General features: G+C 36.2%; 1 protein-coding gene across 7 annotated transcripts in view; it reads left to right on the forward strand.

The window, feature by feature from the left end:
• Positions 1-22,987, forward strand: part of NOL4 (nucleolar protein 4) — a 449,173-nt gene that overhangs the window by 145,885 nt on the left and 280,301 nt on the right. For all 7 annotated transcript variants that reach the window (XM_043444301.1, XM_043444307.1, XM_043444302.1 and 4 more), the window contains 2 exons: positions 280-392; positions 5,539-5,671. In XM_043444301.1, coding sequence (XP_043300236.1) covers positions 280-392; positions 5,539-5,671 — 246 coding nt within the window. The remainder of the gene's footprint in view (positions 1-279; positions 393-5,538; positions 5,672-22,987) is intronic.

A 22,987-nucleotide genomic window follows, 5' to 3' on the forward strand; every position in this document is an offset into this window, starting at 1 on the left:
ACTCACCTTGTAGTTAGAAATAACCAGTTTATCCATAGTGCTATTTTGTCCCCAAACACCTTTATTGAACCTTGCCAATCATATATATATATATACACATATATGTGTGTGTGTGTGTGTATATATATATATATATTTATGCTCCATCTCTAATGCTACCAATCTCCTAAACACTTGGTATCTTACATCTTATTTCAATTTGAACAAACTAGATCATTCTGAAATTAGAGGTAGAGTACTGTATCACTTTCATTACCCATTAAAAATGTTTTATTACAGATAATGGAAAACCTCCCACTTTGGTGACCAGCATGATTGACTACAACATGCCAATTACCATGGCCTATATGAAGCACATGAAACTGCAGCTGCTAAACTCACAGCAAGATGAGGTAAAATGAAAATATCTACCCTTATATCACAAGTCAGAATGAAGCTTGATAACCATGACTCTCATATTAAGCATGATGCCATTTTGAAGACAGTAATTTATTTTTTTTAATAAAAGAAGTGTCAGTAGAACTGCACAGATGGAGAAACAGGCAGAAATTTTTAGTCATCAACAGATTCCCTATCTGACCACATCCACCTTAGTATTGTGTGAAAACTTGTTCATTCTCCCCGAAGATTAATTTTCCTTCATAGCCTACCACCGAACTAACCTTGGTAAAGTGCTAGGAAGTTCAGGGTACAGTATTCCAAATAAGTGTGTATCCTGGGAAATTATAAGATTAAGGCTATTTTACCTGGAAATCAGAAAGTTAAGTTCCATAGGTATTTCAAGTATGACCATTTTAAATCATCCAGATCTTTTGTATATTTTAAAGTTGTTTTTCAATTAACCATTATTCTGTGTATTTGTATACTTCTCTGAATCATCTTAACTAGAAATGTTTTGATGTTTCAGGTTATTTTATTTAATTTGTATAGTAAAATTCTGGCAATGAGCTTGTTGGCATATATTAGACACAGAATAAATATTTTTTAAATATTCTTCTCCAAGATACTGACTAACCAGTTTGGTTGAAGTATCTCAAAAGCAGGGACTAAGTTGTATACAAACCCTGTGTATATTCCCCAAATACTTCTAATAGTGTGGTTTAGTAAATCCTTCTTAATTAGTTAGTAGCCATTAGTTAACATACACACTCAAAGTATCTATATTAGAAATAGTTTCTCAGGCTAATATATTCTCTCCTTTTTGAAATTTCTCTGGAAGAGGAAATGTGGTTAAATACTTATTTTTAAGTATGACATTACTTAGTGAGGTATTAAATTCTTTTATGATTATTTGGTTAACTTTGTTCATAAAGCTCAAATCAAATTTTTTATTTTCCTCTTTATGTCAGCAGGTTTAATATCAAAACTGTGTTTATGAAATTATTTTATCTCAAAAGACTTTATGAAAAGTATATTCTTTAAGAACATCTGTATTAGTGCCATGGTGATATCAGATTCCATATTATCAGATAGATATATATAAGTAATTAACTCATAATAAAGCCATTCAAAGACAGGAAAAGTAGTTAAGAAAATGTTACTATTTATCCATCTCCAAGAATGAAAATATTATTGCCATGATTCATCACACAATTGAAAATCATTTTTTAAAAACCCGTAAACTAGTTAGAGCTGTCAAATTATTTGTAGGGAACTCATTTATATATTGATATGTTTATTAATAGGCCAAAGAGTAAGATTAACTTTGAGACAGCAGAACCCACATATGCTAAGTCCTTCTGGCTTCTAAAAAATCCTGAGTAGTTCACATAAAAAAAAAAATGGATTCTTTTAAATGATAATTGGACTAGGAAAACAACTCTTATCCTTACATTTTAAAAATTCTACCTTGGGTGTACATTGTCTTAAAACTATTTAGCTAAATGATGAATTATATTACTTACAAAATTTTGGAAATTGTGATCATTGAAAGAATGAAAAGTGGTTAAATAAGTTGTAAAAATGGAAATCAAGTGAGATCTCCCTTTTGTAGTAAGTTATATTTAAATTTAATAAATGTTTAATCAACTACCTTAACCAATATTTATTGAGTACCTTCTTATGTAATTGTCAGTCTTATAGGCAGTGGAAATAAACAGTGAATAAACTGACAAAATCCTTGCCTTTATTAAGCTTATCTTCTAGTGGTGGTGGGGGACAGACCATAAAGGAAATAAATGATGAAAGTATGTATGTGAGATGATACTAAATGCTAGTAAGAGAAATAAAGACAGCCAGGAATGGGAGTTCCTTTAAAATTACAAAATACTGTATCCAAAGTAAGATCAACCTTCTTTCAAACTGTTGATGAGAATTTAAACCACAACAGACTTTTTGGGAGAGAGTTTGGCAATAATTAATTTAAAACTTTAAAAAGTTGTTTATATGCTTTAACTAGAAATTTATACTAAGGAATTTGATATATAAAACAATTTACATATTAGGATGTTTATTGCATTGCTAATGGTAATGACTGGAAATATCTAACAATGAGAAATAGTTGAATCTGCAACTATTTCATGGTAGCCTCTACCCATACAGGGATATTGAAATTTAACCAAAATTAAATTAGCTAAAATTAAATTTTCAGTGCCTTAGTCACACTAGCTACATTGATCAGCCATAATGTGCAGTTTGTATATACCATTCTGTAGAACAGACACTGCAGCATCACTCTTTGTATCTAGTTTCTCTTTAAACATACACATAGCCTCACACACATACTTTTTTCATGTAGATACACTTATATATCTTTCCTAATACATTTATATAGCTTCTCTGATAGCTCAGTTGGTAAAGAGTCCATCTGCAATGCAGGAGACCCCAGTTCCATTCCTGGGTTGGGAAGATCCCCTAGAGAAGGGAAACGCTACCCACTCCAGTATTCTGGCCTGGAGAATTCCATTGACCATATGGGGCCGCAGAGAGTCAGACACGACTGAGTGCCTTCACTTTCACATTTACATCGGGGCTTCTCAAGTGGTGCTAGTGGTAAAGAATCCTTCTGCCAATGCAGGAGACCCAGGAGACATGGTTTTCATCCCTGGGTGGGGAAGATCCCCTGGAGGAAGAATTGGGAACCCACCCCAGGATTCTCGCTTTGATAATCCCATGGGCAGAAGAGCCTGGCAGCCTACAGCCCATGGGGTCTCAAAGAATCAGACATGCCTGAGCGATTGAGCGCACACATACACACACACACACACACACACATTAAATACAAATCTCTCTCTCACACACATATACACTTATCATGCAAATAATATTTTACTAGACTGCATCTAGCTAGCTCTTTGTAGTGCATATAATGAACACTTTTATAAAGACTCTTCATAAAGTATCTACAACTACTTTATAAACACAGATTGATTGTCTTTACCATTACATTTAAGTTCATTTTTGTGTGTGTTCATGTATAATAAATATAAATCTTATATACTGTTGAATTTGTTGCACATTCTATATAACAGTATCAAACAGCTTTGCGCTTATTATGTATCTGATGTTGTTTTAACTACTTGAAGTATAATATAGCCTCTCAATCATTACACAGCCTTATGAAGTTGATACTATTTTTATTATCCCCATTTTATAGGTGAGGAAACTGAGGCACAGAAATGTTAGGTAACTTGCTTAAGGTAACACATCTAATAGGTGGTAGAGCATAGATCTGAATCCAGGCAGTGTGGCTCCAGAGAATGTGCTCTAAAATAATATATTACAGACAATATATATAGTATATTTAATGGATATTCATATCATCAAGCTATGTGTATGTACTATGTGCATATATGGTGCACATTGATAACATGTATGTGTGCACTGAATTCTATTATTTTTTCTTCTTTGAACATAAATATTTATTTCAGATGCTTTGGATTTTTTGTAGAATTTAGAATTGGAGAAAACATAATGTCCCAAGAGAGGGCATGTGGCTGGGAGAAGTCTATGTGGCTGATGGCCCAGAGGCCTCCCAGCGTGGAATTTCCTTGCTAAATTAGTGGCTCAGACAGTAAAGCGTCTGCCTACAATGTGGGAGACCCAGGTTCAATCCCTGGGTCAGGAAGATCCTCTGGAGATGGAAATTACAACCCACTCCAGTACTCTTGCCTGGAAAATCCCATGGAGGGAGGAGCGTGGTAGGCTACAGGCCATATGGTCTCAAAGAGTCGGACACGACTGAGCGACTTCACTTTCACTTTCAGGGCTCCTTGGTAGACCCAGACAATATCAGAACCTTTGATAGAGGAAGAACACCCAGATACCTGGGTCTGACATTAGGGTCAGAATGCCCATTGTTAGTGTGCTAGAATGTTCCTGTTTCCTGACCATAGCCATTTCTTCACTGATGCTAAGATGTCATTTATGAAGCCAAGGGAACACTTTCTATTCAAAGAAGCTCTTTTCTCAAGCCTGGGTGACATCATAATGAGTCCCAGTTCTGGTGTATAATGGTGTGGTCAGTTATCTAACTGCTCTGTGCCTCAATTTCACAATGTGTTAACTGGGTAAATGCTGGGTAAATTTCACAACGCATTAACTGGGTAAATGCTAACTCACAGGTTGGATGAAGCTGACATAAGTGAACAACTAAATAACAGAGTCTGTGATATAATTAGCAGTACTACTGCTGCTGCTACTGATAATCATTGCATCCGTGTTAAACTTTGAGATCAAATATTTATGAGTTGAAGTTAAACCTGGTAGTTTCAGTGAAACATTTTTGGTATTTGACACAAGTTTCTCAGGCCTTTTTGCCTACATAAGCGTACAGCATCTGTCTGAAAATCAGTTCTTCCAAATGAATTTGCTTCCAGAAAATGATTATAGCAACATAGCATATATTTATTTTAACTTAATATTTGATAGATTTTTTGATGAATTGACAATTTGGCAGCTTTGCCTTTTGGGAATTTAGCCATTTGCTGATCTGGCTTTTGGTTGAAGTTTGGCTTCTGAATCTTTTGTACTTTACCTTAGAACTTTTTGTTGTAATGCCGTTTGTATTCCCTTGCAAGGAAGAAAGGCTGTACTAAGGTTAACTTGTTTTCTGACTAATGAGGACTTTGAATCTAAACATGTAGATTTTTCTTTAAGTAGATTCTATTCTGTTTGCCAATAAAAATTTTTCAGTTCAGATTTTTTATTACAGTGTCAGATTTTTGCTTATAATATTTTATTGTCATTAAAAATCAAAACGTGTTTCTTTTTATGCTATATTTTGTGACTGACTCTTAGAAAGTTTTTTAATAATTAAAAAAATACATTCCTTCATTATTCAGATAATTCTTCAACTACATCCTTCCTAAATACATTACTTTAAACCTTTTACATCTTCCTGTGTACAAGACACGTTGAATCTTCACAAGTCTTCATGTCTTATTTGTTATTTCAAGCATCTATTCATGTTAACATTTAACTGAGCCCCATAAAAGCTTACTTACTGGCTAAACTTTAATTGATCCTATAGATAAAATAGTCATTATCTGAGTATATTATATTTTATGGTACTTGATGATATGTTAAAACCATTTTCAGGATGAAAGTTCAATAGAAAGTGATGAATTTGATATGAGTGATTCAACACGGATGTCAGCTGTGAATTCTGACCTCAGCTCCAATCTTGAGGAAAGAATGCAAAGTCCCCAGGCTCTTCATGGCCAACAAGATGGTAAGCCTTTCAAAGTGAGCAAACAAAACAATAACATAATCCTGGATCAGAATTGATTAAAACAACCGCTTCTTACGCTGGTGGTAATTTTTTATCTGTTCCTATGGAGACTTTTTTTCTGTACATTCAGGTTATGTTATCCATGTCATTATTCTTAGATTCAACTACTTGGATTAAAACTGTAAATGCAAGTTATAAAATTTAAGCTTGCCCATGTTTTGCACTCTGAGCTTACAATGAGTTACATTAGTGGACTTTGGGTTTCTGTGATGTTTTCTAGCTTTGGTTTCTTGGACCATTATTCTCCTGACTGAATAAAAGAGTTTAGTAATGGTCAGAGATTAATTAGGATGTTTTGATTTTACTAAAAGACAAAGGAATAGCCAAAAAACAATTGCTTTAAAGAACAATTTTACCATAGTGATTTTGCTGGGTAAGAAGATTTTTGCTGCGATTTTGAGCTGTTTTATTCAGCTCTAAAGGAAAGAATGATCATGATCTTTCATTCCTGGGTCTGTTGATGATTCCTGAGTCATTGCACTGTCCTTGATAAAGCAGTTAAGGTTGAGAACACTGGACATATAGAGAAGGCTTAGCAATGAGCACTTTAGGTCTAGTATATTCAGAGATTTTTTAAAAACTATCTTTGTAAAAATAATATCCTGTATGCAAGGAACTGTTCCTTATTTGGTAATTGCGGATAAAAATTCAGGGTTACAAATAGAAGGAAATTGTCCAATTTTATTCAGGAATAGTTTATTATTCCTGTAATTAACAAATTTACATGAGATTTTTGACTGTGTATTTTTATGCCTGCATCTGTTGATAGCAAATAAAGCTCTTTACTTGTTTTCTCTGATAACTTGATTTAAAAACTGGTTGCACAAGATTGCTGCATTTCTAGCTGCTGTTAGTGTTCTTATGTTGTCAAGCGAGAAATCCCTAGTTTTAATCGGAAAGTCTTTAAAAATGTGAGGGCGGACTTGTGTTCCCACTTCAGATGAATCTAAGAGATGCTGGTGTCCTTGTTGATGTGAGTCACAAAGAAGGAGCAGGACACTGGTCATCAGTGGCTTTAAAATCACATTTTTTTCATTACATAGTAAAACAGCTCTTGCAATAGCAAAGATGCTTATTTGGGAAATTTCTAAGAATATAGTTCTTCTGGTGTGGATATAAATTGCTTTTTTTCTTCTAAAATATTAGTAGATTTTCAGATTTTGTTTTTTAATGAAAAATGTGTAGCACTAGAATAATGGAATAACCATATATATGTGTGTAATTGGGTGGGTGTGTATCACTCTATTAACATTATTCACATGATTTGCCTGACCATCATCTTCTTTACTCCTTAATTTTGGAGATCATAATAATAAGAGGATATCTCTCATGAGGAAAATCTTTTGTTTTCTTGATTGAAGTCTATTATGGGTCTTTGGCTAGGAGACAGTTGATGTGACATAAATATATGTTGATTTTAATAAAATGTGGAGGAATAATGTCAAATATTACTCCGTCTTAGGAGAAGGCGTTGATGCCTTTCTCATTGTACGCTGACGTATGCATCAAGGCTAGGGACACACCTAGTAGTTTCTTCTCCGGCCTCAGCCTCAGCCTTCCCTTACATGTTCAATGCCTTCTCCTTACACTTCTCTTGCAATCACCTCTTCTTCCTCCCGCATCACAGGTTTTCCCCAGCATCAGCATACACACATGGTGTAATGAAGACCCTCCTTAGGAGACCCGCATTGATCCCACTGTGTCCCTGCATTCATTGTCCTTTTCTCTGCCCCACCCCCACAATACTCTTTACTGCAAAACTGAGAACCTGTCTCATCTCCTCTTCCTCACTCTACTCTTCCCGGCTCGTCTCAGGCAGGCTTTCATCCTCAGCGCCCCATTCTACTTGCTCTTGTGAGTGCTACCGGCAGTCTTCATGAGGCCTGATTCTTTGATGCGACCTTAGTCCTCATCTTTCTCATTACTAATACCAAAGGATCGCACACCATTTGCCTCCTGGTGGGCCTGCCTGTCTCTGGGTTCCTTTTTCATTGCCTAGTTCAATAGATGGTGGAGTGTGCTGGGGTGCAGCCCTCCTCTGTCTCCTCTTCTGTGCTCACTGCCTAGACGATCACATCAAATCACTTGGCTTTCATTATGATCTGTACCCTGATGAGTCTCACATTTGCCTCTCCAAGCCCTGATATCTTTCTTGAGCTCGGGACTCTTGCCTCCTCTCTGTTACCTAAATTTTAACGTTCTTCACAGGATTTATCAGGGTATGAAATGATATTATTTTTCTTACCAGCTGTTTTTCTTCTATATTATAAATATCATATTAATTAGGGGATCTTTTGTGCTTTTGATTTCCTTTCAGTTTCTCCATTCGACATACTTCTTAAATAGTCTATTATGTAAATAATTTTGCTCCATTATGTAAATCTAACTTTTCACCATAATCCTGATTTGTCACATACATTTTGCATATTTTTTTGTAATTTTCTTTTCTCTTTCTCCCTGACAGTGGCATTCTCATAGGTAACCCATACTGACAAACTATCGTTCCTCAATTTCTCTGTACACACACACACACACATACACGCACACACACACACTTACACACAGATGTACATACTCAGAAGGTTTTGTCATTTTATAAAAATAGGTTAAATCATTTACAGTAGCTTGTTTCTTGCTTTTTTCATCCATATTACCTTTTTTAAGAGCTTCTTGAATACTGAGATGTATATACAGTATGTGTGAGTGCATGCTCAGTCATGTCAGGTCTGTGACCCCCATGGACTGTAGCCCACCAGGCTCTTCTGTCCATGAGATTTCCCTGGCAAGAATACAGGAGTCGGTTGCCATTTCCTCCTGCAGGGGATCTTCCTGACCCAGGGATCAAACCCACATCTCCTGGTTCCCTGCATTGGCAGGTGGATTCTTTACCACTGTGCTACCTGGGAAGCCCGTATATACAGTCTAATGTTCAGTAAAAAAAGATAGGGTCCCTATGCCTTTAATTAACACACAATCTAAAGGAATAAAAGTATACATATACCATTTGCTTTTGGTTACAGTTCGTTGAGCCAATGTGGGAAAAGTCCTGCCTCTGTAAAAATAAGAATTCGTGCTACTAAAACTTTTAACTTGGTGTCTCCTTGAAATCAGTGGGCATTTGAGTACTAGGACTGCCTTGGGTCTGGGGGTGTATTGCTTTCCTGTGGATAGTATGCTTTGATCTGTAGCAGTCAGTGGGTAAGGACTTATGATGTAACATATCCAATTATGGAAGCAACCCAAACACAGCCTCAATATAGAGTAGTCTAGTCCAGGGATTTTGAAGCATCCCTGGCCTCCACCCACTATGTACCAGTGTTGCTTACCTCCAACCATGACAATCAAAAATGTTTATAGACCCTGAAAATGTCCTGTGCATGCCAAAGTTAAGGACACTACATCTCTGATGTAGGCAGAGAAGGACCATCTCGGTAATGATCCAATAAGATGAATATTAAGAGGGCAGTGGAGAGAAGTTTAGAAATGGAAATTGGAGAGAAGGCTAGGAAATATGAAAGTATGAAACTCCAGTTAAATATTCATAAAATATGAACAATATAAAAATTTTAAAGCTAAAATGTTCTATTTTCTTTAGTACTAAGTAATTACTTTAAGGTATTATTGTAAAGAAATTGAAATAGCATATTGTCAGTTTTCAGGACTCTTTCCCATAATTATAACACAGTTAAGTGTAACAGTGTGTTATTGGACATAGTGAGCAAAAACTTCTTTGGTTCTCATCTCACATGGTAATGGAAGATTTTTAAATCTCTTCAATATCAAGGGAAAGAAAGAATATGAAATGTAAATCAGTTTGTAGATATAACTATATAATGCACATAGGAAAAAGAGAGGAAAAGAAGGGAAATATCTTGCCATCAGACTAGATAATTAGGTAAAAGTGAAGAAAATACAAACCAGAATGATGAATTTGATAAGAAAAAAGTGTGTCAAAATTGATGTGTAATATTCAATTTCTTTTACTTATTTTAAGTTTATAATGCCCTAACTCAATTAAAATATAAAATTGCACAGAAACTTTGAATCTTTGTATAGGAAATATTCCACCCTCATTAAAAAAATTGAGGTATAATTTACATAACACATCATATTAGTTTTGATGTACAATATAACTATGTGTGTAATATATTACCAAATTATCTCTACAATAACTCTAGTTAACATCCATCACCTCATATAGTTACAATTTTTTTTTTCTTGTGACAACTTTTAAGATCTACCCTTTGAACAATTTCCAAATTACAGTGCAGTATTATTAACTATAGGGCCCCATGCTGTACATTAAGTCTCTAGAATTTACTTATTTTAAATTGGAAGTTTGTTCCTTTTGACTACCTTCACCCATTTTTTCATTAAAGTATATTAAACTGTGTAAAACGTTTTTGCTATCTTCAATAATGCCTTTAGGATAAAGTTGTTTAACATATTACATAATCATTCGAGTTACTTAGGACACTGTGAGGTCCTTTAAGCTCTGGTGAAGTATCAGGGGCTTATTGTGCAACAGGTTCTTCTCTGTAGTGGTTGTGGCCCATGGAATTCCAAAATGCTCTCCTGAATCAAAAAGCTTAGAGGTGCTCTGTACTCAAATGTTCATCAATTTATAAGTATTCTTGTTTTTCCATCTATTTCAATGGATTATAAATAGAAATGTCGCTTAAGGCTTATGTTGTCCAATCCTAGATCCTAGAAATTTGTGGGAACATGGACTAGCTCAAAATAGTATTCTTTTTTTAAATTATTTATTGGAATTGGTACCTAAAAATAGCTGATTCATTTTTTGTTGTTGTCTTAGGTAATTTATTATTAATAAAGAATATCTGGCAAAAGTGTTGGGTTTAGAAATAGACATAAAGATTCAGTTCACAATATTCAACTTCTTCTGATACAGAAATACTTTTCTAAGAAGCATCTGAATTACTATTCTGAGTTAATAACATATTGTATACTATTGATAGTTTTATAAGGGAAAATTTGTGCTTTATGAAACTCAAAAATATTATTAGATTATTACTAGCAAGGATTTCTGTATTTTTAAGTCACAACAAATTGTATTTTCCCTTTTGCCATTTTTGAAAGAGCTATAAGAATATAGGACTATAAAGAGAAGTTGAGGCATACCTTTCAAATCTTTGCACATTAGCTTATTTGCCTTTAAAAGTAAGAGATTACAATAGAAAAATTGTATATATTTCTCTTTGGCCCTCATTTTGTTTTATTTTGGTTGTGACATCACAGAATATATTGCTCTAAAAGGTGTTGAAGGTGCCTTATCTCTCAACTCAATGGAATTATATAGAGATATTTTTAACATAATTTTTGCAATATTTTGGTACTTCATTAATGTATCAATGACTTGTTTATTCATTAAAAATTAACAATGGCCATGTGCCAAGCAAAGTAGTGTAATGTCTAGAAACAATGAAAGAGGGAAAGAAACTTGTGAGGTAAGAATTCCCCTAAAGCGCACTGACATTTTCTTCATTTACTTAAGCTTTTACTTATAATTCCTGGAGAGACAAATGGCTACCCACTCCAGTGTTCTTGCCTGGAGAATTCCATGGACAGTGGAGCCAGACGGGCTACAGTCCATGGAATCGCAAAGAGTTGGACACGACTGTGCAAGTTTCACATCACTTACCTATGATAGAGTTCTAAATAATATATTCAAGGAGACTTTTTTCTTTCTAGTATATATTTTCTAATTTTAATAGCATTTAGAAATGGATCATTCATTTGCCAGAATTTGAAAACATTCCCCTTTCCACATATTTGTTTTCTAAAAAGGTTTTGATATGCTCCAATTGGTCAGGCTATTTTTGATACACAGAAAATAATTAATTGGAATTTAGTGGCTAATCTGCATACAATTATTAGAATATGGTGTATATGTATACAAACATAGTGTGTGTGTGTGTATATATATATATATATATATATCTTTTACAAACATAGTGTGTGTGTGTGTGTATATATATATATATATATCTTTTGCTCAGTCATGTCTGACTCTTTGAGACCGCATGGCCCACCAGGCTCCTCTGTCCATGGGATTCTCCAGGCAAGAATACTGGAGTGGGTTGCCATTTCCTCCTCCAGGGGATCTTCCCCACCCAGGGGTCGAACCAGCATTGCCTGCATCTCCTGAATTGGCAGGAGGATTCTTTACCACTGAGCCACCTGGGAAGCCCATATACATCTTATAATAATGCTTAATTATAATAAACTTCAAAGAACTTTAGGTCTTACTGCTGAGAGCAGGTAAATTTTTTTGCATAAATATCAGTTTAATGAACATTAAATAATTTGCATAGGCTATTACTATATTATAGGTAGTTCAGTACATTTTATTAATATTGCTCTTCAGTTTATTGAACTTAGCAGATACCATGTTTTTTACAACTTGCAGTTTATGGCAGCCCTGTGTCGAGCAAGTATATCAGTGCCAATTTTCCAGCAGCATTTGCTCACTTTTTGTCTCTGTCATATTTTGGTAATTCTTGTAATATTGCTATTTCTAACCTTTTTATTATTATTTGTTATGATGATCTGTGATCAGTGATTTCTGATGCAAAAGCTTAGTGATCAATATTACTATTGCAAACAGATGGACTCACGAAAGTTTCAGATGATAGCATCTTTAGTATAAAGTATTTTTAAGTTATATCCATTATTTTTTGAGACATAATGCTATTGTATACTTAACTGACTGCTATATTGTATTTAGATAACTTTTATGTGCACCGGGAAACCAAAAAGTTCAAATGACTTGTTTTATTACAATACTCATTTTTAATGTGGTTGTCTTGAACTGAACCCATGTTATCTGCAAATAATAGGTAAACATTTTGCATTCTAATATCCGAACATGAACATGACATATTAGATTGAACCATGTGAACTTGCCATATTGACTCAACCTAATAGTTCGAACTCCAGAATAACTTAAAATATTGATAGAGCATGAAAATTATTAAAGCAAGAAGTTTTTGAAATTGGGATATATTTCTGTTTCAGAACAAAGATGCATATGTACAGCAAGCATGTGCCTTGACTAGTAAATGTATAAGATGACCATAGTCTTGTTTTGAGTGTAAACATGGAAGGGAGTAAATATAAAAATAGCAATTTAGTTGTGAGGTAAATAACTGTGTAAAGCAATATTGCAGTGGCAGTCACATTTTTTCTCCTGTCCTTGTTTAGATTATATGCTGGACTGACAGCGTAGACTCCTACCTGGGGAACTTATTTTAAAAATACAGATTTAAAAAAAAAATACAGATTTAGGGCAACCCATCTCAGATGGGATGACTAAAGAAAAAGGATGGTGCACTGCTTCAGACTATAATTTTGAAGATACCACTCAAATTTCTGTCTGACAGTTTTGGAATATGAAGATGGCAACAGAATTGGGTCATGCAGGTATAGTTCATACTCAAATGCTGGTTTTGGTCAGTGGTACCTTCTGTGTCAGGCTTCTCCAGTGACTTAACTGGTAAAGAATCTGCCTGCAATTCAGAGACTACCTCTAATACAGGAGACCCGAGTTTGATCCCTGGGTCGGGAAGATTCCCTGGAGAAGGGAATGGCTACCCACTCCAGTATTCTTGCCTGGGAAATCCCATGGACAGAGGAGACTGCCGGGCTGCAATCTACGGGGTCACAAGAGTCGGACCTGACTAAGCGACTAAACCAACCACCAGCACTTTCTGAGTCTCTTTTCTGGTGAGGATCGTGTGAGTTTCCATGGGTTTCAGTTAAAATTGTCTTCTTCGTTATGAAATTTGCTGCACACTGCATTCTTTATTAGTTTAAAAAAATCTCTCTTCTAGTCTATTATATTTTACAGCCTGCTGTATCTGAATATTGCACACACTGGGTTTAATTTAAGAAAACACACACGTGCAATTCTTTTTTACCACCCTGTGTACATGTGAATACAATTTTAGTAAAAATATGTTTGTGACTAAAATTGCATCTAATTTAGCTGAACAGAATAGTTTTTGGTAATTATTAAAGTATACAAAGCAGCAATAAAAAGAATGACTATTGGCCATTTAATTTAGTTGGAGAATCTAATAAAGCATGTTTTTAATAAAAATGATGTATAACAGGATATGTGATAGGAAATTAAATTTAGTAGTTAATTTTTAATGATGGTGACTGTTAAGTACAAAAGCTATTAAAATTTGTAAAGACTTAACATTAAATTCTCTGTAGATGTGTTGTCTTGAGTAAGGCATTTCCATTTTTCTACAAACTTTGTTTTCTTTTAACTGCTTCTAATTGTTCAGGAAATTTTGTACAAAGCAAAAATGTTTAAAAGAGTGTTGATATATTTTCTTTATACATAAATGGATTTAAGTTTTTGACTTCCAAAATTGAACCTATTCTTAGCTCTGTTTTCAGTTTTCTGTTCTCAGTTTTTAAGCTGAATATGTTTCTGTATTTAAAATACATGAAAATGATACAATGCTGCTTTTTTCCTTAAATTCTAATGCTGATTAAAACATAATTTTTATAGTAAATTTATTGAATTAACTCTGGAATGAGGTAGTTAAGCTAATAATGTTTTTTGAGAGCTTTCTTTTCATTGCTGTTGCTCTATAAGTAATTATAATTTGCAGAAATATAATGTATTATTGTAAGCTGTGTTGAGAAAATCATTAATTAATTGTAAGGAATGTTACTTTGATTTAGTGGAAATTTTGATTGCTAGATTTTTGTGTAATATTATTATGCTTGTGTATGCGTCTTGGTGTGAGTGTATTTAATCATTTGAAATAGCTTTTAAGTAGCAATTCTCTATTTCTGAAAGCAGAAGAAGAAATAGCAACTTACGTATAAAGATTAAGTATGAAGAAAAGATGCTGAGTTGTGCACTTATTTAATATGCTTTTGTGGGGAATATTATTTTCTTCATGTATTTAGGATCATATTATTTGAAATTTTACTTTTATCTGAAGTTAAAATTCTGCTTTTTTGATTCTTATTTTATACAAGTGATTTTTCATATAAGAGAGTGCTTGATAGAAATTTAGCTTATTGATTTCAATCTCAAGTTTGTACACCCCAGTGACCAGTCCAATTTTAGCTCGATCCTGGGCCTCTGGAAAATTGGGGGAGATTGGCTTGATTCTAGGCTTGCCTTCGAAAGTCTAATCTGATCAGTAAAGGATTAACTTGAAATTTTACTTCTGGATTAGTTCTTTGTTTTCAAGTATTGCTCTTGTGTTTTGTCATTTTCTTCATGGTAGTGATTGTTGTTTCACAAATGGTTACGTGTGTTGACTGAAATCAAATAGACTGCCAGATATTTCTCCGTCAAAGATAAGTTTATTCAGGATTAGCAGAGAATTACAGTTTGAGGTCTTCTGTAATGGTGAGACACATGTAAGTTCCCAAGTGGTAAGAGGAGGGAAAATAATTCTATAGAGGGGAAAAGAAAGTTGAGAGTGTTATAGTAAACAAAGAGTCCATGGCTTGTCATTGGCCGAATCCTTCCAAGGAAACAATTGAAGTCTTTCTTCTTCCAGCTGGGTTCTGTTGTCATTACAGGGCATGACTTTCCCCTTCTGGTCTCCCAGCTCTATTTAATTCAAGTTTCTGTTGATTTTTTTTTTTTTCATTTTCCCTTTTTGAGCAAGTTCTTTCTCTGAAAGCATCACTGGCCAAGAGTAAGGTTTTATATAGTTTCAATGGCTTTTTGTCCCTCAGCATCAGGAAAGAACTTTCCTAAGAGTAATGTTTCATGTCCGAGAGAAAATGCACAGATTAGAAAGCTATTGAGGTCAGATTTGAATAATGATGAATGGTACTAGGGAGAACTCTCAGGCACTTTTTTTTTTTAATCTCAGGGCTATATGTTATCAAGATCATAGACATCTGAAGTATTATGTCATCATCAAAAGTTTGGTCCACATATATTCCAACAGGCCTGGTCCTGATATCTTGGGAAAGTTATTTTATCAAATTTCACCTGCTTCAGTTCTAGGAAATTTTTACTTTCATATCACCAGACGATACGCATTTAGGGTCTATTCAGGGTTCAGTGCTTTCTATAGATGTGTCATTTGAATCTAAGAACCTATTTCTTGGAGTTTGGTGGGGCTAGGGTTAGAAGTACCTAATAGAGACATCTGCATTGAGTTTGAGGAGTTCCTCTGGAGGTGCTCTTTCCAATAGGTGACGCTTCCAGGTTACATGGTGTTGTTCATAAGGTCTTTGTCTCTGATGGCAAACGGTGACAGGGTCACTCCAGAGAAGTTTACTGTAGATCATCGCGAGGTGGCAGGAGATGCTACATTACAGCTAAGCAGTTGTGGGGGTCTTCCTCAGTGACAGAGGGGAGGAAAGTGGTAGGGTTAAGGTTGCTACAATGTAAGAGTTACACGAGGAGCAATTACTAGAAGGACTTCATAGGGAGGTGAGGTGATGAATGAGATATGATGAGCATGATGAGAATTCAGGAGTGGTACAAAAATGGTACAGAAATGCATGAAGTACAAAAATGGTTAAAAGAAATCCCACAACACTTTTCTTGAAGGTCTTAACCAAACAAACAGTGGTGGTGATGGCTCTAAGACTAGGCGAGTAGCCCTAAGCGGCAGGGTCCGGGCGCTGATTGTAACCCCCTCTGGGTGGATGGTGGTCCTGATGCTTTTGGGCAAGTACTCCTTTCCTTCCTTCATGTTATAGAAAAAGAAAAAAGGTAAGCTAACAATTGGGATGCCCAAGGGCAGATGAGTTCACCAGACTCTCCTTTTAGGCCTTAATGGCTAAGCAAGTCACTTATTCCCAGAGAATTTGATTGGGGTTTTTGTTCTCTAGTAAAACATGGAGATTTGGCCATAAGAGAGAAATTTAGAATTCAATTTCGGCAATGACTAACTAGCCCAAGAGAGCCTTGCTGCTGGCACTTAGTTTTGGGTTTGGGAAAATTTAGGACAGTTTGAAGCCTGTCTGTATCTAGGTGAAGCCCTAGTTCGGATATCAGATGCTATAAATACTGAACCTGGGTTTGGACAAACTGCAAAGGTTTTGGCAACCTTCTGCCCCTTTAAGGCCAAAAGCTCTACCACTTGGATGCAATCTTCCTGTGAGGAGGCTTGAGAAGGAGCAAAGAAGCAAATCATACACATATTGCAACAAAGTAGAACCTCTAGGGAACTTTATATCAGATCAGCCTTTAGCATTTGCAAGAAATAAGGGCTCTCAGTAAAACCCAGAGGCATTACTGTCTGGGTGAATTGTTTTCCTTCCCAAGTCAAGGCAGAAAGGTATTGACCGGTTTCATCAACTGAAATACTAAAGAATGCACTGTGTAAGTCAATTACAGTGAAGAATTTACTTTTGGTAGGAATGAAGACTAGTAACCTATCAGGGGTAGAAACAACAGAATGTAATGATGTTTATTGCTTAGAAGTCCTAGATACACCTCCATTCTCAGACCTTAGATTTTCTCACCAGTAAAATAGGAGTGTTACAGGGGCTTTGGCAAGGAATAATGAACCTTTCAGCCTTGAAATCTTCTATTATGGGTTTTATGCCTTGAAGAGCTGCTTTACTTATAGGGTATTGATTGATTCTGGGAAAAGGTTTTGAGGCATCTGTTTGAATTTTGATGGGACGTATGCTGTGAATTTTGCCAGTATTATTTGGAGGTGTCCAAAAGGATTTTGGTAACTGATTCAGTAGGAGTAAAGAGTGTTTCTAGAGTCTGTTCTAGTACTATCAGGGATGGAACAGATAAAAGATGCCAAAGGGTTATTTAATTCACCTGGTTGGTTACTTTGATGACTACCATGAAATTCTACAATTATTTACTCCTTTTGAGAGAAAGAAATTCCAGCTTAATACTTCTCTAAAAACTCCCAGCCTAATAAATGTATAGACACTTGAAACTAAAGAGGGAAAAATGGGGTGTATATTTCTCAAAGGGCCTAAACAAAAGGGAATAGTAAGTAGGTTTCAAGACAGGTTCCCTAGAGATTCCCACTAGAACTGTTTTAGTTCTCTGTGTCTATGTTTGAGCACCAAGAATGGGGCTCCAGTGCCAATTAGGATTGAAAGAGGTTCATCCACAGTCTGGAAAAATGTTTCTCCAAGCCAAATAAGAGAGAGAATTGGGAACAACCCCATAGTCCTTTGGAAACTTGTCATTGAGAGCTGGGAAGATGTTGGCAAGACTGGTTAGAAAGCACCCCTAAATTTGTAACAGTTTCTTTTCTAATGTCCTGGCTCTTTGAAATAATAGCAGAAACCAAGAGGATTTTGATTTCATTTAGGAGTCATCATTTGCTGGATGTGAAGATTAAGAATTTCAGTAATCTCCCTTTTAGGTGACTCACCTAGGGTGTGAGAGGACTGGTTTGCCAAATTAACTAAATCTGAAGTGGACATAGTTCCCATTCTATCCTGGTCCAGTTTACTAGAAGAGAAAGGTCCCAGTTCAGCCCATGAATAAACAGAGAGTTACAAACTACCTGGGAGGGACCAACATCTGAAGGAAGATCAGAATTTCTTTAAAAATTATCTGAAGTTGATTGTAAAGTCATGAACAGGTTCATCAGATTTTTGTTTGCAGGCTGAAATCTTATTCCAGTTAGCAAGTTTTGGGAAAGCCCTTGGGGAAGCTTGATGAAGTCGCCTAGCAAATGCTTAAGCCTGCTTGTACATAAGTTAGCAGGCTGGTCTCCTGATTTTAATTCCTGAGACCTTTCCCAATTAGTGGTTTTCATTCAGTGCTGGGCCTGACCTTTACCAACAGCCTTATAAGCGAACTGATATAAATCTAAGAAACCAGGTTAAGTTTAAATGATCATATTAAATCCCTCAGCAAGTCTGTCAAGATCTTCATTTTCTTAAGGAAGATCTTTGACTATGGCTTACAGTTCAGCTTTAGTCCAGGGAATATAAGTGATTAAGAGTTTAGCCTCTGGATCCTCAGAGGGTTTAATTTTAAAGCGGCAGATCCAGGTAATTTCAGGTAAAAAAGGAGAGGGAAGAGTTTCAGAAAAAGGGGAGTTTGGAGAGAGAATTGGTGAGGGAATTGGGGGCATAGAGGAGGCATAGTTGTAGGAAGGAAGGAGGAAGATGATGCTGAAGGCCGAGTCTGACGGGAGAAATCAAGGGAGAGAGAGAGGATGGCCCCGGTGGCCAAATCAGAGACAAAGAATTGAAGGAGGAAGAGCCTGGGACTTTGGGAGCCATTTTTCTTTCTTTAATCATTTGTTTGCCTCAATCTTAAAATCTTAATTTTCAGAGAGGCAGTTTTAGACTCCTCATAAAGTTAGAAAACTTTCACATACTAGTAAATCAAAATAAACATTGCACTCAGTTCTGGAAATTTTTGAGTTATGTAGTCCAATTCCATTTCAAGGAAATTAAATTTGGTAATTTCCAAAGTTCTCCATAATGGCCTTTGATATTCTAAATTGCCTTTGGTCCATTTAGTTAGAAATGTACATGAGGAAAGGCCATGGTTTTTCAACACAAATTTTAAACAGAAGTCTTGGAGGGGAACCTTCATAATATTTAGATATAGCAGGATCTGTTTCTCAGGGGTTTTTGTCTAGAGTACAAGAACAATTTTCAAACAGCTTAAATAACCTACAGCTTTTAAACAGCTCAATTTCAAATGGTTTCCACCTTAAACAGCTTCCAGGGTGAATAGCTTTTAGCCCTAACACCAAACAGTCTAAGGATACAGTGTGGTACTAGAGCAGGCAGGCCAAAGGCTTTCGAGCCAGTTGCCAGAAAACAGTCTGTATTCTAAAAGACTGGACCCACAGGATAGCTGAACTTGCACAGATTTAGTGAAGCAGCCCCTGTTCCCAAAGGAATGGGCAGATGGCTTCTCAGCCGGTTTTAGTTGAAACAGTCTGATGGTAAAATCAGTCCACAGTGCTAAGTGAGTGCTCAAGGTCTTAACTAGATAGACAAAACCTTAAAGTAGATCACAAGTCTGGAGAGCTTCAAACACAAACAGGGTGTGAACTCAGATTGAGGGGAAAGATATACCTGCAAACTGCAGGGTTAGCAGGAAAGCAGTGAGGAGCATTGGGCTCAATTGTTGGTCTCACACTTGTTTGCCCACAAGCCCAGGAATCTTCAGGTGTCTTCTCTGGTCTCGGTATGGTTTCCAAAATGTTGACATAAAACAAATAGACTGCCAGATATTCTCCAGGAAAGGTGGGTTTTTTCAGGCTCAGCAGAGTTTTATTTTAGGGTCTTTAATCATGAGGAGCCTCATAGAAGTCCTCACATACACGAGGAGGAGCCCTCTTTTATAGAGGGCAGAAGAGAGTTGGACGATTGGAGTAAATGAAGAGTCCATGGGTTTTTTGTTGGCTGAGTCTGTGCCAGGAAATGAGGCATCTTTCTTCCTGTTGGGCTCTGTTATCATTGCAGGGTGTGAGACTCCTCTTTCTGATCCTCCGACTTTATTTAATTGAGGTTTCTACTTATTATTATTTTTTACATGTGAATCCAGTGTTCAATGTTTCCGTTCTCCTAGGTGATGCCAAAATTCTATTGGAAACAAATAGAAGATACTAGACCCTTTAGTCTTTGAATATTGAGTTTTGTCTGTCCAGTAATACAAAAATAAGGTCAAGAATTCATGTCACACAGAAGAGCTGTTAGAAAGTACATATCCTTTGTGAACATATTCAGATAGAATCTGAACCTACAAATCCATGAGTCTGGCCACATTATAGAATCAGAACCTCTTGAATTTTCCTAATTTGAAAGTCTTGAGCAAAAATACCTTCTTTCCTAATTGTTTTTGTTTCTTCGTACTATCACCTGGCTAACCTTTATAAACTCCCACTGTAAAGCCAGTGCCATGCTGTGGTTCTTTTGTACAAATTTCTTGTTATTGTGGGTCGGCTAGCTATTATTTTTTTGTAAAACCACTTTATCCTCTAGGCAAAAGTAATCTCAGTGTTGAGTAGGCTTTGAAGCTGCTATTGCATGAGAATTGTATATAGATAAAGCAGTTACAAAATGAGGCTAAATTGACCATAAGAAATTTTCCTTGCATGCTGGTAAAGAATTTCCTCCCTTGTGGCTCAGCTGTTAAAGAATCTGCCTGCAATGCGGGCAGATCTGGGTTTGATCCCTGGGTTGGGAAGATACCCTGGAGAAGGGAAAGGCTACCCACTCCAGTACTCTGGCCTGGAGAACTCCATGGACTGTATAGTCCATGGGGTCGCAAAGAGTTGGACATGACTGAGCGACTTTCACTCACTCACTGTGCATCCTTGTGTTCTGGTAAAGAATCTGCCTGCTAATGCAGGAAACGGGGGTTTGATCCTTGGGTCACAAAGATCCCCTGGAGAAGGGAATGGCAACCCCAATTCAGTATTCTTGCCTCGAGAATCCATGGATATGAGGAGCCTGACTACAGTCCATGGAGTCGCAAAATAATCAGATGTGACTCAGTAACTAAACAACAGCAAGCAGTGTTTGACATACAGTAGAATGTAGACTTTTAATTGAAATGATGTTTTAAAGTTTCTTCTTCATTTGCTTACTTCTGTAGTGAAGATGTATTCAACTCTTAGATCCACTTTTTCTTACCACATATTAGGTATGTAGTTGATTTTGCTAGCCTGTGAGTTGAGTAGTCAGCTGTCTTCTTTACATCTTACTTTGGACTTCCTGCTACCTGTCTGTGCTGTCTCCCTTGTCTGCCTCCCAAATCTTGTCAGGAGCAATGGAATAAAAAACTAGCTTGGAGATCTGAGAGTGAATTCACTCACAAGGCAACAGAAAACAACTCTTAAATGTTGAGACCTGAATTTTTGTCTCTGCCAGTAACTAATTTTGCAGCCTTGTTTAAGAATTAACATATTTGGACAACCATTCCTACATCTGAAAATTGAGACGCCTAGATAACTCCTCTGTAAGATTAAGTCCAGCCCCAGAACACTCTTGAGTGTTTACCTTTTTGGATTCTCTTTTTCTTCTATAACATTTTCTGTTACCTTCATCCTGATATGAATCATTTTTCTTTAAAAAAATAAACAGGACTCCATTATTTTCTATGTATCACTGATGTCGTTCAGTCGCTGAGTCATGTCCAACTCTTTGCCACCCCATGGACAGCAGAACGCCAGGCTTCCCTGTCTTGGACAATTTCCAAAGTTTTCTCAAATACATGTCCATTGAGTTGGTGATGTATGTATCTCTAAACTGGTTTAAATGTTTTCTCATACTGGAGAAAGGGATTAAACAATGATGGAGACATCCCTATCTTTTTCCCACCAGCCTTTCACATCTTTAAACAGTTATTTTAATTCCAAAATACTACTATGATGAATGCTTAGAAAACCAGGGTGATTGCTGAAGGAGCAGACTTCCCACTTTCCCCGTTTTCCCCTCCAGCCTTGACTACAAGAATCATCCAGAATCATCCTCTCTTCTTTTTGCTGCCAATCTTCCATGCCTTTAGTAAGAAACTGTATCAACACAAGGGCTCCTAGGTATTGCCAAAATGTGAAATTAACTTTCTCTTTTTCTTCTTTATGAACATCATTTATAAGAGCCCTTATTTCTATTCCTTCCCAAATGTATGTATCTACATAAGTATTTGCATATATATGTATGTGTATATAGAGGGGTGGAAGGGAGGAGGGAGAGAAAATTTTAGTGCTTTCAACAGTAATGATTGTTTTCCTTCAAGTGCTTTTCATAAAATTTATCCTGAGGTCCTTAGGTACTGGAGGGTCTTTGGATTTTCTTCAACAGCAGCATCATTAAGGCTTTGACAACCTCAAATGTTTATATACGTTTCAGAAATTTTGAGTGTTTTGACAGTCAGATATCATCAGCCTATCTTTCAGTGTGCAGGTTTATTTCACTAACATATCCACTACCATCTCATTATTGCTATGGTATAACAATGTCTTGGACAACAGATTCTAGCATCATAGAAATTATACAACTCATAACTGCTTGGGTGTTAGTCATTCAGTCGTGTCCGACTCTTTGTGACCCCATGGACTGTAGCCCACCAGGATCCTCTGTCCATGGAAAGAGCAAGAATACTGGAGTGGATTGCCATTCCCTTCTCCAGGGGATCTTCCCAACCTAGGGATTGAACCTGGGTCTCCTGCATTGTCAGCAGACTCTTTAACGACTGAGCCACAGGGAAGACCTATAACTGTTTAGCTGTGACTTTATTCAAATCTATGATAAAGTGATCAAGAAAACTCAGATTAGCATTGT

The sequence above is a fragment of the Cervus canadensis genome, chromosome 23, assembly GCF_019320065.1.
Source record: "Cervus canadensis isolate Bull #8, Minnesota chromosome 23, ASM1932006v1, whole genome shotgun sequence".
Lineage (NCBI taxonomy): Eukaryota > Metazoa > Chordata > Mammalia > Artiodactyla > Cervidae > Cervus > Cervus canadensis.